We start from the raw sequence: 20,604 nt of genomic DNA, 5'->3' as shown, positions 1-20,604 counted from the left end.
TGCAGGTATCTGAGGAAGCCAGAAGAAGGCTTTATGTTCCCTGGAACTGGAGTTGGAGGCGGTTGTGAGTTGCCTGATGTCGGTGGTCCTCTGCAAGAGTCATAAGCCCTCTTAACTGCTGAGCCACCACCCCTCCAGGAGTCAGTTTTCTCCTACTGTCTAGACCTTGGGAGCTAAACTTGAATCATTATGCTCGAAAGCATTTTTACCGAGGGAGCTAGCTTGCCAGCCCCAGTGTTTCTTATTTCTGCTCCATTCTGGAGGACTAACAATCATCTTGTCTTGATCCTCTGCTGTGGTAAAGGCCATGACCAGAAGGGTTTGTTTCACCTCACAGATGTGGAGGGATGCTGCTTATGGCTTGCTTCTTATCACTAACTCAGTGTGTTTTCTTATGTGCCTCAGGGCTACTGCCCAGGGGATGGCACCACCCACAGTGGGCCAGGCGGGGCCAGGCCTTTCCACGTCAGTCATCCTCCCATGGCTTTGCCTACAGGCTAGCCCTCATTGAAGGGGTTCCCTCTTCTCAGGTGACAAGCTAAGCCACATAGTCACCACTATGTATTGAACCCTGCCCGTCCCATGTTCCTCTTCTCTTTCCTGGACTACACTTGGACACAGGCTGGGTCGTCTGCCATTGTCAGTGCAGCTCTCTTCAGTAAGCATTTCCTCCAGTGATTGTATGTATGTGCATATTCATTCATTCATTCATTCATTCAGTCAGTCAGTCAGTCAGTCAGGAAGTCAGTCAGGAAGTCATTCAGTTTTATTTTAGCTTCCTACTGCCTTTTTTAAAAAAAGATTTATTTTATTTTATTTTATTTTATTTTATTTTATGTGTATGAGTACACTATAGCAGTACAGATGGCCATGTGCTATCATGTGTGTGGCTGCTGGGAATTGAACTCAGGACCTCTGTTGGTCCCGCTCACTCCGGCTTAATTCATTGTAGCTGTCTTCAGACGTACCAGAAGAGGGTGTCAGATCTCGTTACGGGTGGTTGTGAGCCACTATGTGGTTGCTGGGATCTGAACTCAGGACCTTCAGAAGAGCAGTCAGTGCTCTTACCCGCTGAGCCATCTCGCCAGCCCAGCTTCCTACTGTCTTAAGTAGTAAGCATTTTTTAATATTTTCCTAAATGTTTTAAATATTTAACTTTCCATATCTAAAGTTAATTAATTGAAGTTTGATGCTGGGGGATCAACCTCAGATGCTGTCATGGTGTGGTATGTATGTTCTGCCTCTGAGCTTTGCCTCTAGCTTTCTCTTGGGTCCTAGGTTGTATGCCGTTTCCTGTTGAACTTCTGTATTTGTGCATGTGTGTGCATGTGTGCCCAGCTGGCTTGTTTCCTGGTGCATTTTACATGTGTAGATGGTAAATTTTTACTTAGTTGAACTTTGTGTAAATCGTATGCATCTTCCCTGTCCTTGACTCCCAATTCCCAGAGTTGCTGGCCTACTTAGTGTTGGAATTAAAAGTGTGTGTACCATTTCTAGCCACAAAGAAGCCTTCAGGATTCCTTCTCGACCTGGGGCTTTCCAGATCTAATGGGATGAATGAACTTTAAAACAAGATGCATAAGTGGATGCTGGTGGCGTAAAGAAGAAAAACAAATAAAAATGGAAGTGTTCTTTTGGTTGTTTTTACTGAATTAGAACTTTAGTTTTCACCAGGACAGCCAGGGTGTCAGCACCCGGCTAGTTGGGCCGGTGATCAGCTCCTGTGGGTGGCTCCTGTGGCGGGGACAAGGCTCCTGGTGCTTCACTGTCGAGTACTTTCATTTTCAGATAAAGGTGACTAACCCTCTTTCCAGCCAGTTGAAATGTGTCATTTATTTTGGAACTGGTGCACATAACTTTTGTTCATATTCTCTTGGCCTAAATTGATTTAGAGCCCCATCCCTAGTTCTGAGGCAAGCTAGGAAAGGTTGTCTTTGTCCTCAGTTATGTTTTGCTAAGAAAAAACAAAAATGATCTCTTCTTCGATCACAGTAGAAATAAATAAGGGTAATAAAAAGCCAGCAGTTGAGCCGGGTGGTGGTGGCGCACGCCTTTAGTCCCAGCACTTGGGAGGCAGAGGCAGGCGGATTTCTGAGTTTGAGGCCAGCCTGGTCTACAGAGTGAGTTCCAGGACAGCCAGGGCTATACAGAGAAACCCTGTCTTGTGGGGGGGCAGCCAGCAGTTAGCATCCTTTTGTTAGGGTAGAGGATGTTCTGCCTTCCCTCCTCCTCCTGGGGCTGATGGATGCAAAATCTCCTTATTGCTGAGTCTCAGTCAGTTACCATTGCTGTGAAAAGCACCATGACCAAAACAACTTGGGTAGGGACTGGTTTTGAAGGAAGTCAGGACAGGGGCTCAAACCAGGCAGGAACCTGGAGGGAGGAGCTGATGCAGAGGCCATGGAGGGGTGCTTACTAGCTTGCTCATCATGGCTTGCTCAGCCTGCTTTTTTACAGAACTCAGGACCACCAGCCTAGAGATGGCACCACCCACATGAACTGGGCTCTCCCCAATCAATCACTAATTAATAAAATGCCTTAAAGCTGCCTTTTATGGGGGGGAGGCAACAGGGGTTTGTTTTTGTTGTTTTTGTTTCTTTGTTTTTTGGAGGGGAAAGAGGGAATGGAGAAATTTATGTGTAAATAAAGAAAATATCTAATAATAATAAAAAAAAACAAAAAAAAGGAAAATTTAAAAAAAGACTCATAGTAAATAATGAAAATAATTGACTTAAAAAAAGCTGCCTTTTATGGGAGGCATTTTCTCAATTGAAGTTTCCTCCTTTTAGATGACTCTAGCTTGTGTCAAGTTGATATAAAGCTAGTCAGGATTCATTTTTAAAAAACAACAACAAAATAGGTCTCACCCTGGCCGTCCTGGAAGTGGCTATGTATAGATAGGCAACTTTGGCCTATCTGTACATAGAAAGTTACCTGCCTTTGCCTCTAGAGCACTGAGATTAAAGGCTTGTGGAGCCGTGTCTGGCTGGAAGTAGACTTTGAAATAATCTCCCTGGTTTTATGTTGGAGAGTCTTTCCTTGGCATCAGTTAGATGGAATTTTCTCCAACTGATAATTTGTTTCGAAAGATGCTTATAATATTTTATCTAATACTTCTGGGATAATGGAGCTTTTATACCATAGTTGTCTAAACATGCCCTGGGCTTGAGAGTTGACTCAGCAGTTCATGTTTCCAGCCCCCACAAGGCATAGGAGCTTATATCTATTTGTACCTCCAGTCCCAGGGGATCCCATGTACTTTTCTGACCCCAGGGTCACCAAAACATACACAGTACACAGATACTACTAGGGAAATCACTCACATACATAAAATAGGAAAATATATAAAACCTAAAACTCTTAGTATCTTTTCTATTTATTTGTTTTGTAATTCCTTCATTTTTTGATGTATATCCTCTATAAAGGTTTTCTACTCTTTTAGAATTGGTAATTTGAGCTGGGCGGTGGTGGCGCACACCTTTAATCCCAGCACCTGGGAGGCAGAGGCAGGTGGATTTCTGAGTTCGAGCACAGCCAGATCTACAGAGTGAGTTCCAGGACAGCCAGGCTACACAGAGAAACCCTGTCTCAAAAAAACAAAAACAAAAAAAAAGAGAAAAAAAAAAAGAAAAACCCAAAAAAACCCAACAACAACAGAATTGGTAATTTGATTTCAGACCATCTCTGGTTTGTTTTTTTTTTTTAATTGTTGTTTTTTTTCGAGACAGGGTTTCTCTGTATGGCCCGGGCTATCCTGGAATTCACTCTGTAGACCAGGCTATCCTTGAACTCAGAAATCCGCCTGCCTCTACCTCCCAAGCGCTGGGATTAAAGGCGTGCCCTACCACTGCCCAGCCTTTTTTTTTGGGTTCATCTCTGGTGTATTAATGAGTCCTTTAATGACTTGGCTAAGGCCTAACCTTACCTTTCTCAGTCTTTTTATCTCACTGTGAGCTCCTGTCTGTCTGTCTGTCTGTCTGTCACCTTTGCTGATCCAGTGGCTTGTTCTAGTGCTGAGGTAGGTAGTACTGTTTGAAAAACAATTGACTAAAGTTCAGATGTCCTATGTGGGGCGAGTGCAGGCTGTTGACAGATGCCTGTGGGATGTCTGTCCCTTAGGAGCACTCATTTCAGTTACATTAAAGGCCAGGTCATCCCCCCCCCCCTTTTTTGTTTTGCTCCCCTGCATCTCTTTTTCTGTTTTTGTTTTAAACGTTTATTTGCTACATGTTTAGTTTATTTATGTGTGCCTCCATGTGTATGTTCAGCATGCAGGTGCAGGGGCCAGAGAAGGTCAGACCAGACGTTGCATCCCCTAGAACTATAATTCTAGGTGGTTCTGAGCCCGTGTGATACCTCCGTGTGGATGGCATGAGCGTAGGAACTGACCTTGGGTCCTCTCTAAGAGCAGTTAGCTGCCTGCTCCCCCTCCAGCCTTGTAACAGCTTTCAGAAGTGCATTCTCTCATCTGAGGAAGGAGGTCTGAGGCTTTGCCTCACCATTTCTTTTCCATATGGTGGGATTGAGGATAGGAACTCGGCCTGGCCCCGGCTTTGCTTCTTCAGAAGAAGCAACTTGTCTAGCACACTTCCAGTCTTCCTTGACAGCATTGGGTTCTCCCCTGTAGTTGTTATAAGTCTTGATCCTTTTCTTCATTATATGTTTAAATGACTATTAGTACTCTGTTCTGTTGATGAGTTACGCAAATTCTGTGTCTTCAAGCTGGGCTGTAAAGTTAACTGTGTAGAGGCTTTATCAGAAAGCTCTATGGGGGCTTGCTTTCTCCAGCCTGTGTTTATTTTGCTTCTCTTTCATCATTTCCATAAATTTACAGCCGAGTAGCTGTGTGCTTGGATATAAGTAAACATATCCAAGTCTCATTGCATTTTGCTCTGCCCTCCACCTTTTTTTGTTTGTTTTGTGTTTCAAGACAGGGTTTGTCTGTGTAGCCCTGGCTGTTCTGGAACTCTCTATATAGACCAGCCTGGCCTTGAGCCCAGAGATCTGCCTGCTTCTGTCTTCGACTGCCAGGAATAAAGATGTGTGTCAGTGCTCCTGGCCACTGCTCTTTTAAACATCTACCAGCTTCCCTCTGAGCAGGCGTGACCGAGTGGGTGTGTGGTTTCAGGAAGACTCCCTAGTGTCTGCAGTTCTTTTTCTTAGGTAGGGGCAGGAGGCAGGAGGCAGGAAAAGAACTGGTGGGATGGCTGCCTGCATGGAGAATGCTACTGTACAACAGCTCAAGGCTGTTTAAATATTCATACCTTTTATTACAGCACTTTCCTCTCTGTTTCTCTATTGCTCACTTTAGGTGCTTATGCCTGCTCATTGAATGACCTTAATACTTTCCTTACATGCAAAGAAGTACCCTGACAAAAAACCTTTTATGTTTCTATATTTTTGGTAAAGCTGTGGTATACCTTTCATCTTTAAAAAGATCTATTCAGAATTTTAGCTTTTAATATTTTATATAGCTGGAACATGTTTTATTTTAAATATATTATTTTTCTGATAGCTTTTTGTAATTTGATTTTTTTTCTCCTTGTGTAGTTCACTTTAGGAATGTGAAGATGTACTCTGATTAAGTGGATAATAATTAGGAGCAATTTGTCTCAGCCTTATTTAGTGAATGTTTTTGTCATCTTGTTTTAGAAAATTGACTCACTCTCATATTAAGCTTTTATGTATAATTGTCTATTTAATAACTTTTAATGCCTGGTACAGATAGACTTCTTTTTAAAATGTTCCTTTGTAATTTTATTTGTTTAAATTTTAGTCATTTGCTTTAAAAAAAAAAAAGAACAATCACTAGGCTTGAAGAACTATTAACATTGAAGTTCCTGTTTCCATGGTTTGCACCTTAACTTGAAACCAATTCTATTTAATGTTCAAATAAATTGTCATTTTAAAGGTCTACATAATAAAGACTTGAAACGTCCAAGTATGTCTTTGCTTTTAAAAATGAGATCCGTTTTTCATTACACTTTCTTGCTGCTTAATAATATGCCAGGCATTGGTGCCACACACCTTTACTCCCAAGGGCTCTGGTGGCAGAGGCAAGCAGATCTCCAAGTTCAATGCCAGTCTGCTGCTAGACCTGTACAGTGTGAGACCCTGACTCTAGAGCAGTAGCCTCGGAGCAGTTTACAAAGACAGTCGTGCCATGGCTGGGTTTTGTCCCAGCATTCACTACCCTCTAAATGTGTCCTTAAATCATGAAATTTTGAGTTTGGTGTAGATTTGCATACCTTTAATTCCAGCATTTGAGAGGTAGGTAGGTCTCTGTGAGTTCAAAGCCAGCCTGGTCGAAAAAGTGAGTTCCAGGACAGCCAGGGCTACACAGAAAAATCCTGTCTCAAAAACAAACAAACAAAAAATTATGAACTGTTGATGAACTTTAGGGGTTTTGGGGTACCCAGGCGGCTTGCTTCTGCACTCTCTTGCAGAAGTCTCCCTTCCCCCTAGACTCTCACACAGCAAGCAGGGTGAGGTGAGGCTTGCCGAGGGCAGGCTTGTGGCTTGCCCCTGCCTTGTCCCTCAGTAGCTCTGCTCACCCCCTCCCGCCTTGCAGCAAAAGGTTCTTCCCCCTCCCTGGCTGCTCCAAGAGGACTCAGGTGCCAGCCTGAGTAAGACAAATGACAAAACTCCTCAGCTTCAGTGGTGCCAAGGCCAGCACTCTCCCAGACAACCAGGTGCAGCTAGTGCCTGTCCTTGAAGAAAGGAGCTTAGGGTCCCACGCTCAGATCATAGAAGAGAGGTAATCAGAGGTCACCGACAGTTATGGTGACCATAAAACTAGTTCCTGATAGCCCCACAAAAGATAGTCTTTACCCCTCCTCCCCCCAGCCTCTTGATTCCACCCTACCGAATGGTATTGTGTCTGAGTTATGACTTATCACACCCGCCTTCCCTCACCCTCACTCTAAGCATTCAAGGAATTTCTAACTACTCTGTATATAAGTGCTAAGACCCCCCGAGCTCGGGCTTGCACGCACTCCGGACTTGTGCTTTAGGGAGGTTTGCGATCCTTATGCCTATTGCAGCTAACTTCGAAACTCTCCAGCTCTCCTGGGTTTCCTGCAGAGTCGGGGCATAACAGGTCTCATCTCATGTAATCAGAACTGTGCTTCCAACTTTGTACATAGTCCTGAATGACCCAGAACTCCTGTTCTTCCTGCCTCTGCCTCCCAAGTGGTGAGAATACATGTGTGCACAACCTTGCCCAACTGAATTATATTTATTGATTTTGTATGTGTGGGTGTGGTATGGGCTCTAGGGATCCATCTGTCCCTATCTGGCTCTGGGGGCTATAGGAGTGCAAAGCCATGCCTGGCTTTTTAAGTAATTACTGGGGATTTGGGCTTAGAAAGTTCTCTTACCTAGGAGTTGTCCCTCTAGTGCTTCAGCTGAACTTCAGTTTGAAGAAAAAATTTTGGGTCATTCATTCATTCATTCATTCATTCATGTATGTTTAGTTATTGTATCCCTGTCGCTGTCCAGCAGCAACGTAAAACAGTAGGTTACCTGGAATATGAAGTTAGAAATGGATAGGAAAAGATAGAAGGAGATATGAGAGAGTGGCCACAGACATACCTACCCACGTGGAAGGGTAAAAATTAGACGGGAGACATTACTGCTCAGCCATCTTGGTTCTTTAATAATAATCCTTTGTTCTCCCAACAAATATATTACCTGGGCCAAAAACCCTTCCCCCAAAATACGTCAGTGTAACAGTCCAATCAGTGACTTCCTTGTTACTCTGTGGGGGTGGAGCTTTTGAATGTAACTGGAACCAGGTTTCGCTCAACAGGTGGGCAGCCACAGCCCTGGGGCCCAAGTGGCACTGTTTTGCTCTTGATACTGTCTGGGCTGTGGGGAGGGAGTCCATATATCCCTATGTAACTTTGACTGGTCTGGAGCTCACTATGTAGATAGGCTGGCTTTGAATTCACAGATTCTTGTGCCTCTGCCTTCTAAGTGTTAGAATTAAGGACAAATGCCACCACACCTGGCAGTCACACAGGTTTTGAGCTTGTGTGTGTGTGTGTGTGCGCGCGTTTCCTTCTCCCCCACACCCCCACGTTTGTTTGTGGGAGGATGGTGCAGGTATACCTGTGCTGTGCATGGCACAGCTGTGGAGACAGAGTACAACTCTGCTAAGTCATTTTTCACCCTGTACCACGTGGGCTTCAGGGATGGAGCTCAGGTCGCCAGGCTTGGCAGTTATAAGTTCTTTTACCCATAAGCCACCTTGCCTGCCTGCACTAGCTAGATACAAATTTTTAAGAGTTGTTTTTTGGAGGAGGCATTGGGAGTGGAGTGCTGTGGCGAATTGGAGCTATTAAGTTCCTAAGGTAGACTTTGGTTTGGGAAAAGCATAATGTAGTGATGGTTTTGAATATTGAAAATCCTTTAGTAATATTTAAGGAAAATGTAAATATGGTAGCGTAGCATTGGCGACAGCTGCCTCATGACCTTTGGGTCTGCTTCCTATGGCTAGTTCCTGTGTATCTAGAACTCTTAAGTTCCTATTACACTTTGTTAATAAGTAGAAGGCTGTTCGTAGTGTTGGCTGGGTATGTTAGGGATGGCCACTCCTGCCAGCATTAGCCAGGTGTACACAGGCAGAAGCTTGCTTCGTACGTCCGTCTTCATCTGTTTGCTTGTGTGATTTACCTAGTCTTTGCTCCTTCTCTAGGTAGAAAACCACGAGTTCCTCGTCAAACCTTCATTTGATCCTAACCTGAGTGAACTAAGAGAAGTCATGGATGGACTGGAGAAGAAGATGCAGTCCACCTTAATAAGTGCAGCCCGGGGGCTCGGTAAGATGGGTCTGGAGGGCAGGGTCATTCCGGCCAGGTGTCCCCAGCCCTTTCTCTTTTCACCCTGAGAGGGCGAGTGCTTTGCTTAGAGACCAGCAATTGCCGATGGCAGATGTAATTGCCTGATTCCCTGTGAACGTTTTGTGATTTTTGTTACTAAAATCTTATTTTTATTTGTGCACGGCTCTCTAATGTCCTGTCTCTGTAAATGTGGTCTGTTTATAGTTTTTGTTAATAAATTTAGTTGCTGTTTTTCAGCCAACAAATTTGTATCTAGTATATTTTTTTTTAAGTGTGGTCTAATAATTACTTTGAGTAAAATTGTAAGCAGAGGCCATGATAGAAACATGTACAGATCTTAGGTATATAAAGTTTAGCTAGCAGTTCATTATTTGTTCTGTGAAATCTTCTGTGCTTAAGAAGAATATATCCTAGTTTCTCTCGTGTCTCCTTATCAGAGTCAGATTTTTGTTTAGACATTGCATTTGCCCACTTTTTATTATATCCTAGTTTGCAGACATTCCTTGGTTAAAAAGAGAAGCCTGGCCTGGGGTGTTGGCTTAGCAGATAAAAACACCAAACAGCCTAACTGCCGAACATGGGCTCGCTTGGTGGAAAGAGGCCTGATTCCCATACTTTGTCCTCTGAGCTCTACATTGAGCCACAGCACACAGTTCCACACACTCCACACACAAATAGATAAAGTGAGGAAAAAAATAAATCAAGCAAGAAATTTTATGCAAAACTCCTTAAGTATGGGTCTTTCCATACCCATTTTCATAGACCTCCAACATCTGAAACAGCATGTACTCCCCACCTCTGGTGCTCCCCACCTCTAGTGCTCCCCACTTCTGGTGCTCCCCACCACTGGTGCGCTCTGCTATCTTGGGTTGGGTTTACGCATACAAAGAGCAGCCTCTCCCAGGTCAGAAGCCAGCATTAGTGAGAGAGGTTAAGGATTCCATAGATAGAGTATGCATAGTTTCCCAATGAAATGGGATTTGAACCTTTTCCAGTGAGCCAGTCATAATTGGTTGTATATTGTCTTATTGTAAGTATGCTACACTAATCAGAAGTGGTTTTGACCATTCACACTGAAAAGTGGCTTAAGTTTCTCTTTCTCATCGTAAAGGATTGGACCCTGGCAAACAGATTAAATTGGACTCCAGTGCACAGTTTGGATATTATTTTCGTGTAACCTGCAAGGAAGAGAAAGTCCTTCGCAACAACAAGAACTTCAGCACAGTAGACATCCAGAAGAACGGCGTTAAATTCACCAACAGGTCCGAGAGCCTGCTATACGCTTACGTTTCTGGTAGTTCATGGCTTCTCTGGTCAAAGTAAAGTCTTTGACAAAGAATTTTTACTTTATATCTTGTTCACTGATTTAAAAATATTAGCTAAGAGCCAAGTTTTACTTTCTTCTGAGAAGCTAGTAGATATTTCAGCACTGTCAGCCAGGAGGGGTACTCCTAAGAGTCCCTTGGGAGGAGCAGCGCCTTCCTCCTGTGCTGCTCTAGATCCTGTGGCCTGCTTGCTATTACTACACCTTACTATTCCCAGTATGAAGACATCTATACGGGATCTACTCTTGTCTGTTTACTTTATTTGAGTGTACTGGTGTTTTGTCTTCGTGTATGTATGTGTGCTCTGAGCATGCCTGTTGAAAGCCAGAAGAGCTTGTCAGACCTGCTGGAGCTGGAGTTAATAGACAGTTGTGGGACACCATATGGGTGACCCTGGGTCTTCTAGAGCAGCTCTTAGCCACCGAGCCATCTCTCCAGCCCTGTATTAACTTAAGTATAGTGTTGTATCCTAATGGTATTCTAAGTTTGTTAGACCCTCTAGTTATGAAATTGGTTCCTTATAATAATTTTCTAAAAGAAGTAGGACAGGTGCATTTTGTTTCTCCCTTCATAGTTCTGATAAATCTCAGTTCCTACTTACATACTAATAATATTGCTGTAAACTGAAACATGGCTCTTAATATAACTCATGTTGTTTTTCTGATACATTGTATCACTCCTGTTCAATAGAACCTATGGGGTATTTAGGTAAAAGGTTGGAATGGCTGGCCACATGGTGCTAAAAGTTGTGAAGAATCCATTTGCCTTCAAGTTGTGGAGAAGTTGGAGTGTTTGCTTATGTATCTGACTTTGATCATATAATTTTTCTTCTTTTAAATATTTACTTATTTTATGGAAATGAGTGCTGCATCTGCATGCACACCTGCATGCTAGAAGAGGGCATCAGGCCACATTGTAGATGGTTGTGAGCCACCATGTGGTTGCTGGGGATTAAACTCAGGACCTGGAAGAGCAGGCGGTGCTCTTAAACTGCTGAGCCCCCTTCAGACCCTTGCTTTCCTTTAAGAAGAAAGGCTCAGTGTGTATCCATTATTCAGAATAAGATCTTAGCCTATGGCCTATATGACCTGGCACCAGCTCAGCTCTCCAGCAGAATTAAAGAAATGCTCACGTCATTTCTTTAATTCTTTCCATTTGGGTATTCCCTAGTGATCTTTTTGTGTTGCTTTTAGGCCCATGGCCAGGTTCAAAATTGTTGCCTTGGCCAGCTAGTTCGTCTACTTCCCTGCGTCCCACCTTTTGCTCTTGATAGTTTTTCTTTTTAAAAACGTCTGCATTTTATTTAGTGTGTGGTGTGTGTGTGTAGGGGGCATGCATACACTGCATGTGTGTCCTTGAGATTGAACTTGCCATCAGACTGCAGACTTTGCCGTCAGAGCCAGGGTCACTCCTTTTCTTTGATGTCAACATGTTTTGCTAAGTCTGCTTTCAGTTCTCTAAAGCACTTTTTATTTTAACCTGTAATTTTCATTGTTCGGATGCTTCAGAAGACAAATCTGGATATAAATGTATATTACTTCTGGCAAGCATTTTGATACTTTTAATAATGTTTTGATTTGCAGTGAATTGTCCTCTTTAAATGAAGAATATACTAAGAACAAAGGCGAGTATGAGGAGGCCCAGGATGCCATTGTTAAAGAAATTGTCAATATCTCCTCAGGTAAACTTAATGGAACATAAAATGGTGGACTGTATCCTAGCTTTTTCTAATGGGATGTGTGAAGATTGTTTTCTTCTGTTTTAACTTGGCTATTATTACATTTATTTATCTGTGTGTGTGTGTGTGTGTGTGTGTGTGTGTGTGTGTGTGTGTGTGTGTGTGTGCATTCTTGTGTTTGTGGAAGCCAGAGATCAACTTGCAGGAGTTGATTCTCTTTTTCTACTGCTGTGGGTCCTGGGATTTAACTCACGTCCTCAGGCACCAGGCATTTATCTGGTCAGCCATTTCACTGGCTCTTATCTTTTTTTAAAGGTAGGCTCTTTCTGTGTTGTGGCTAGTTTCTAATTTCTTAGTTGAAGTGTTCTCTTGCTTTATCTTCTCAAGTGCTGAGATTGAAAGTGTGAGCCACTATATAGTGTTTGTTTTAAATCATCTGGGTTCACACTGAAGGGTATGGAAATAAATATCAAATTTGCACAGCAAATGCAAATTACACAAGGTAAGCTGTTGGTGATTCTGTATGCTATTTTATAAATTTTCAATCTATTCTCAGCACAGCACTGGAGGTGGTTTGTTTTCTTTTTTTTAAAAAGATTTATTTATTTTATGTATATGAGTACATTGTAGCTGTCTTCAGACACACCAGAAGAGGGCATCAGATCTCATTACAGATGGTTGTGAGCCACCATGTGGTTACTCAGGATCTCTGGAAGAGCAGTCATGCTCTTAAACACTGAGCCATCTCTCCAGCCCCCAGGAGGTGTTGTGTTTTGTAAAGGGCAGTGTGACTTGGCTGTATATGTTACTTGCCTATAGAACGGATGAATATATATTTAGTGCAGGGGTAGGTAGTGGTGTGTTAGGGTGAGGGTTTAGACATGAACTTACATCCAGATGGGAGCTACAGTAGTAGGACAGATGGCAGGAGCCAAGGTGATTCAGAAGAGCCACCGTATCACCAGAGTGTTCTTGCCCCAAACATTCACCTGCTTTCAAACAGGAAAGCATCAGATAAATATGGATTGTGGGGCATTCTTTTTCATGCATGGATTCTTTATAAATATTCCTTTCAAGAAGCATGAAAAAGACGGGCCTGCTCAGGATTAAGGGGGACTCACAGGGACAAAACAACCAAGTCAAAGGCCCAGCCACTGATTGACTCCAAGGCCCTAGGTGTGGCTGGGATAGGATGCTGGGACAGCACAGTCATGTTCTAGGACAGGTAGGGAGGTGCCCTTCCTCTAAGGGCTGTGAGCTGAATTGTTTAGGCATGACGAATCTTTTAAAAAGCTATATGCATGTTTAATTCTGTGAAATCAGAAGAACAGAACTTAAGGTTTTATTTGAATATGCTGTACGTATTGATGCAGAGGTGAATGGGATGATTTATGAAGATACGTTTTCTCTTGGGGATGCCAGGTAACTGAAGCACAATAATTTAGTTGGTTTGTCTTCTTGAATCTAATTTGCATTTTAAAGAGCCCTGTTAATAAAATACTGTTGATTTCAATGACGAATCTTCCTCAGAAAAAAACAAAACAAAAACTGTTCTTCACCGGGCTAGTTGAAGCTCTGGTTTTTAACCTTTGAACCAAGAGCTTTATATTTGGAATCAACTTGATTTTTATGCTAACTTGTTTTAAAATTAGATTTTCCTTCTTTTCCCCTTCTGTCCCTTTCTGAGCTCAGATTTTGGCCCAGGCTAGTCTCAAAGTTGAAAAAATATTCTTTAAAAAACTACAAGGCCTATGAAATGACTTAGTGGGTAAGGTGGTTGTTTTAGGCTGTGTGACCCGGGGGTTCATCACCAGGCCCCACAGGGAGAAAGGGAAGACCTGACTGACCCTACAAGTTGAGCTCTGATGTCCACATGTGTGCAGTGAATCGTGTGTGTGTGTGTGTGTGTGTGTGTGTGTGTGTGTGTGTGTGTGCGTGCGTGTGTGTGCGTGTGTGTGCGCGCGCGCATGCACGTGCGCACTCGTGCACGCATGGACATACCATAAATAAATGCCTAAGTTTTTAATTATAAAAATTTTATTTTGTCTCATTTCAATTTTGTTTGAAACAGTCTTAAACATTGCAAGCTAGCTTTGAGTTCATAACTCCCCTGCCTCCTTATACATGCTGCTGTCTGCAGAGGCCAGAAGAGGGCATTGGAGTTACAGGCCGTTGTGAGCTACCTAATGTGGCTGCCCAGGAACTGAACTCAGATCTTCTGCAGGGACAGCCAGCCTTTCTAACCACTAAGCACCTCTCCAGCCCCAGTGTGGTTGAGATCGTAACAAGTTGAAAAGTTATAATAAGGAGTGGGAGTATAGCACAGCTATACTCTGAGTGTGTCTAACGGCAGTCATGGCAGCACGCGCCTCTGCTTCCAGCTAGCTCTGTGGAGGCAGAGACAGGTGGATCCCTGTAAGGTTAAAAAAACAAAACATAGTTTTATAATATGATGAGATGATTATTTTATGTGGGGATTTAAAAGTTAATTATTATCAACAAAACATTACTTTTATGTGGAACAAGAGAATGAACAGTAAGTAGTGTGGCCGTGGTTTAATCTCATCACTCAGGAGGCAGCAGAAGCAGACCTCTATGAGTTCACAGCCAGCTAACCTGGCCTGAATAGTGAGACCCTATCTAAAAAGACAAGACATTGTAAAATCAGGGGCTGATGAGATGGCTCAGCGGGAAAGAGCACTGATTGCTCTTCCGAAGGGCATGAGTTCAAATCCCAGCAATAACACGGTGGCTCACAACCACCCATAATGAGATCTGACACCCTCTTCTGGTGCATCTGAAGATAGCTACAGTGTACTTATAATAAATAAATAAATAATACATTTACATTTTTTTAAGTCAAAATTCCGGCCATTAAAACACAAAATCTTTTGTAATCATAAAGTTTAACTTTTGGGTGTCTAGAAATTAGGAGACATGCAGGCAGCACTGCACCCCATTAGCATAGAGACTCTGCTCTGAGACTCTGACCCTTGTTGCTGTCACACGTTTTGTCCAGCCTTAGAAGCAAGGAGGTTTGGCTCTAATGCTGTGGCACAGTAAAGTCTTGAATGTGTGTTAAGTGGGCACCAGGGATCAACTCACGCTGAAATCCTGCGTGTATGTGTTCTGATCCGACAAAATGGAACTGCCAGTATTCTTGGAATCTGTACTTGCACATTGTTTACAGTGATTTTTTTTTTTAAGTGGTTTTGTGTTTCTTCAAGACATGGTTTCTCTGTATATCCTTGGCTCCTTGGTTGTTCTGAAACTGATTCTGTAGACCAGACTGGCCTTAAATTCCAAGATCTGCCTGCCTCTGCTGAGATTAAAGGTGTGCATCACCACCGCAGCTCTCTTGTGGTGATCTCAACAGTATTGTTCTGCTTTCTTAAATTTCCCAACTTTTGCCAGGCAGTGGTGGCGCACGCCTTTAATCCCAGCACTTGGGAGGCAGAGGCAGGTGGATTTCTGAGTTTGAGGACAGCCTGGTCTACAAAGTGAGTTCCAGGACAGCCAGGGCTACACAGAGAAACCCTGTCTCAAAAAACCAAAAAAAAAAAAGCCAACTTTTAGGGGAAAGGACTTGGTGCTAGTTTATTGGGATTTCGTAAGGAAAGGCCTTGTTCTCTGTTTTTGAAGCATGGAAGGCTACAGTAAAACATTTAACACCATGTTGAGATTCAGGGCTTTTCAGATTTTGTTATAGCAAACTTCTTAATTTTTTAAATGGCCTTGAGCTAAGTCTGTTATAAGGTGTATCTTTTATTGTGTTATGTTTTTACAGGCTATGTAGAGCCAATGCAGACACTCAATGATGTGCTAGCTCACTTAGATGCCGTCGTCAGCTTTGCTCACGTGTCAAACTCAGCTCCTGTTCCTTATGTACGACCGGTCATCTTGGAGAAAGGAAAAGGAAGAATTATATTGAAAGCCTCCAGGCATGCTTGTGTTGAAGTTCAAGATGAAGTTGCATTTATTCCAAATGATGTGCATTTTGAAAAAGATAAACAGATGTTCCACATCATTACTGGTAAAAAAAAAAATTATTTTTTTCTCTTCCTAATGATGATGGAATGGAAATATGTTTTAAGTTGATGAAGAAAGTCTCTTTTCTGCCATTAAAGAATGTATTACTCTGGTTGGTCATCCATTCAGATCCTGATTAGAAGGAAGACTTGGGGTGGCCAAAGTTTAGGAGATAATATACTGTATCAATAAAAAACCTCCTGCACTGGCTCACCAGAGCCGTTTCTTGGAAGAATGGGTAGGATTCGTCTTTTGGAAAAGCTTGAGCCTAGGCTAGCACTCCTTGTAAGACAGGCATGTGTTCATACTAGTTTAAAAGGCAGCTGAGCTGTTCTGAGATAGTAACTAGAACCAGAGACTAGAAAACAATAGAGAATTACATTGTAGAAATGGTAGTTGCATCCTATTATTTCTCTAAGTGGTTATTTAAATTATTTAACCCAACCCAGACAAGTAAATTGTACATTTGCCAAAAGAAAGGTCTTGTAGCTTAGAGTTTAACTGATTTGAGGAGTTTGCCCAGACTGGATACTTATAACTAGCCCGTTTATTAATGAATACTGTTATCGAATAGTCAGTCGGGTATACTTGGCATCATTAAATTAGCCTGTTGGCATTGTGACCAGGGAGTGTGTGTATACAGTAGCCCACAGTGAAGCTCTAGCTCAGCTGTGTGTTTTATGATCCTACTCTCTGGTTAGAGAGCGCTGTGTGTGGATTTGTCTGAAATGGTAAGAGAGTTGCATTTGGGGCTGTGTGGACAGTGACTGTCCATGCATCTTTTTTGATGGCCTGTGGGTGGGTGTCTGGTTTGCATATCGTTGTGATTTAAGTAATTGTCAATTGCAGTTTTAGACTACTAGTGGCTTAATTGTTAGTAGTAAAAGAAATCAGTAACCTTTTGTATATTCATTTATAGGTCCCAATATGGGAGGTAAATCAACATATATCCGTCAGACTGGGGTGATTGTACTCATGGCCCAGATTGGGTGTTTTGTGCCGTGTGAGTCAGCAGAAGTGTCCATTGTGGACTGCATCTTGGCTCGAGTTGGGGCTGGCGACAGTCAGCTGAAAGGCGTGTCCACATTCATGGCTGAGATGTTGGAGACTGCGTCTATCCTCAGGTGTTGTGTCCTCGTCCCTCAAGTGGAGACGTGGGGCCCCATTGTGTGTGAAATGCATTTGCAGATTTGTCTGTAATATGCCACAGATATTCTTAGTTTAGTGTGTGAACTGTATGTACTTAAAAGACTGATTGGAAGCTGGGTGTGATGGTTGCTTGCCTTTAGTTTCAGCACTTGGGAGGCAGAAGCGGGTGGATATTTGTGAGTTTAAGGCCAGCCAGGTCTGTGTAATGAACTCGAGGATAGCTAGGACCACAAAGACTGACCCTATCTCAAAAAGCCAGCGAGAGAGGAGAGAGATTACTCACACATGAAGGCTACCAGAATCACTAATGTGAGTTTATGTGTACTCTTGCCTTGTGTTTAACAAATAGTACTGTGCCACAGATATCCACTGCCCCTGGCTCTTTTAGTCTTTCTGTCCCTCTGCCATGATGATTCCTGGACTACATTTTCTATCATGTAATTATGCGTTTCAGGTCAGCAACCAAAGATTCCTTAATAATCATTGATGAACTGGGAAGAGGAACCTCTACCTACGATGGATTTGGGCTAGCATGGGCTATATCAGATTACATTGCAACAAAGATCGGTGCCTTTTGCATGTTTGCCACCCATTTTCATGAACTTACTGCTTTGGCCAGTCAAATACCAACTGTTAATAATTTACATGTCACAGCGCTCACTACTGAAGAGACCCTAACTATGCTTTACCAAGTGAAAAAAGGTGGGCTTCTCTGCTCAGCATGGGCTCTGGGTCTGAAGTACCATGCTCCATTGTGATTAATCATTTTTAAGAACATATTTACCTCTGGCTTTCTAGTCTAGAGACAAGCAATATACATTGTCTGTATCAAAATGATAATGGGGGAGACAGGGACGTTAGTTTATTAAAGCTAGTTTTAAAGGATCTATTTTATTTTTAGTGTGTTATGCCTTATGTGGAGGTTGGTACACGACACAGAGTCCAGAAGAGGGTATTGACTCACCTCAAGTGCTGAGGACTGAACCTGTGTCCCGGAAGGCTCTCCTATGATCTTAACCTGAGCTAGCCATCTCTCTGGCTGTTTTGTCTTTAGATCTGTTGAGTCCAGATACTCTGGCACTGTTCGCAGTGGCTCTGGCATTGGTTATCAGCAGGTGTGGCATCCCTACAGAAGGGCTGGTGACTGTGGGTCTAGCACCCACTCATATTACTGAATCAATGATGCTAACCTCCATAAGGAGATTTCTGTATCATAGATGATTATAGAGAATAAGGGTTTGCCCATGTCTGTCTTCATTTCCCATGAAAATATTTTGTTTTGGTTTGTTTTTTAAATTATCGTCTACATCGTCTTGATTATTCCTCTTTATTATTTTTGCCTCAGTGGGAATTATTTTGAGTTACTGTGTTTGCATTATTGATATTTGTTAGAGAAGGCAATATTTGTAGTAGATCTGGCATTCAGCATGAAACTGGTTCTGCTTTTAAGTTATTTGTGTGTTGTATACTACAGAAGTGGTTTCCGAATACTTACAGGCTAGATGAGTGTGCCGTGGATAGAAATAGAGGAAGTTCAGTGCCCATTGTACTTGCTGCCATTGAGTTTGCTGCCAATTGAGCACTCTTCAGCTCAAGGTAGAATACATGGAGTGAACAAGTGAATTAATTTGCTTTCAACAGTTGGTGAATGCAACTGCAGTCACGCAGCCACTCCATGTAGTGTCACTCCTGCTTAGCGTGACTGTACCCTAAGCTCACGTGTTACTCGGGTCGAGTACTTTCACCACTGCTGGTTGCGGTAAGGCAGAACAAGTGATGGTGCAGTCACATCATTGGCAGTTGGTTAAAAGATTTATCTGAGGTTCTCTGGACTGTTTGGCTAACATATTTGAAATATAAAATTACATTTTCTGGGCTGGAGAGATGGCTCAGTGGTTAAGAGCACTGACTGCTCTTCTGAAGGTCCTGAGTTCAAATCCCAACAACCACATGGTGGCTCACAACCATCCGTAATAAGATGTGATGCCCTCTTCTGGTGTGTCTGAAGACAGCTACAGTGTAATTACATATAATAATAAATAAAATAAAAAAAAATTACATTTTCTAATGAGGCAATAAACAGGATATTCCATTCACATAAATGCTGTTTTTTCCTCCTCCCACGCCTCCCCTATTTCTGTAGGTGTCTGTGATCAAAGTTTCGGGATTCATGTGGCTGAGCTCGCTAATTTCCCTAGGCATGTGATAGAGTGCGCCAAGCAGAAAGCTCTGGAGCTTGAGGAGTTTCAGAACATTGGAACCCCACTGCGATGTGATGAAGCTGAGCCAGCTGCAAAGAGGCGCTGCCTAGAAAGAGAGGTCTGTCAGCCGGGCATTAGTCAGGGGAGCATGAGTTAACGAATCTGTGTCCTTGCATGCTATGAAACCAAGATGAGTTGTGCTTTCCTTGTAGGATTCCAGTATTTACTTTTTGGTCATTCTTACTGGCTCATATTTCTTAGCATAACCATAGTCCATCCCTGGATTGGTGGTGGTTGAGGTGGTGGTGGTTGTTGCTTGAGGTAAGGTCTCACCGTATAGCTCTGGCTGATCTACAACTCCAGGTCTAACCCTCACCCTCCTAACCTAGGCTGATCTAAACCTAGGGTTAGGGTTAGACCTACGTGACTCTAATTTTACAGAAATATGCCTGCCTTTGCCTCCAGAATGCTAGGATTAAACATGGGAACCACCAAAACCTGGCATGAGCGCGTGCTTGCTCTTGTTCTCTCTCTCTCTCTCTCTCTTTCCCTCTCATCCTTTCTATGAAGGAAGGTTGGAGCTGGAGTATAGTCCTGGTGTGCAGGAATCTGTGGATCTGGCTTCTGTCACAGGCACACTGCCCTCCTGAAAAACCATTGAGAGTTGTAGATTTGGTAGTAGGAGTAAAGAATGAATAATGGAAACAAGTGTTAATCTAGATTTACTTCTTAAAACTATGGCTATCAATTGATAAGTGTAAGAGCGGCAGCAAACACGTTCCTGCTCCATGCTGTTTAGAATGTGCGTGATCGGTAAGAGAAATGGGTGTCCTAGACTTTCTGAGGAGAGCTGATTGTGCGCAGTGTTTATTACCGGAACTGGATCTTCTGTTGCACCTTCTCTGTAGTTAAAACGTCAGATCTAGATGTTCACACAATGCTGCAGCATATATGTAACTTGTTTCTTTTTAACAACCACAGGCTTGCTCAGTAATAAAAGAACTTCACTGCTGCCTGGTCCTGGCAGCTTCACAATGTCATACATTGTGACAGACCTTACTGTGGCATACATTGTGACAGAACTTACAGTGGCATACATGGTGACAGACCTTACAGTGGCATACATGGACAGTGGCATACATGATTACAGACCAGACCTTATTCTGGCATACATGGTGACAGACCTTACAGTAGTAGCATACATGGTGACAGACCTTACAGTGGTGGCATACATGGTGACAGACCTTACAGTGGTGGCATACATGGTGACAGACCTTATAGTGGCATACATGGTGACAGACCTTACAGTGGTGGCATACATGGTGACAGACCTTACAGTAGTAGCATACATGGTGACAGACCTTACAGTGGCATACATG

At 42.8% G+C, this 20,604-nt stretch overlaps 1 protein-coding gene across 1 annotated transcript in view; it reads left to right on the top strand.

Annotated features, from left to right (window-relative positions):
* Positions 1-20,604, top strand: part of Msh2 (mutS homolog 2) — a 57,243-nt gene that overhangs the window by 34,939 nt on the left and 1,700 nt on the right. Inside the window, exons 9-15 of the mRNA XM_031355803.1 lie at positions 8,699-8,822; positions 9,955-10,105; positions 11,752-11,849; positions 15,634-15,879; positions 16,795-16,999; positions 17,479-17,726; positions 19,168-19,343. Coding sequence (XP_031211663.1) covers positions 8,699-8,822; positions 9,955-10,105; positions 11,752-11,849; positions 15,634-15,879; positions 16,795-16,999; positions 17,479-17,726; positions 19,168-19,343 — 1,248 coding nt within the window. The remainder of the gene's footprint in view (positions 1-8,698; positions 8,823-9,954; positions 10,106-11,751; positions 11,850-15,633; positions 15,880-16,794; positions 17,000-17,478; positions 17,727-19,167; positions 19,344-20,604) is intronic.

This window comes from Mastomys coucha, unplaced genomic scaffold (assembly GCF_008632895.1).
Source record: "Mastomys coucha isolate ucsf_1 unplaced genomic scaffold, UCSF_Mcou_1 pScaffold6, whole genome shotgun sequence".
NCBI lineage: Eukaryota > Metazoa > Chordata > Mammalia > Rodentia > Muridae > Mastomys > Mastomys coucha.
Note: the sequence above shows the minus strand (reverse complement) of the source record. Positions and strands in the feature narration are given on the sequence as shown.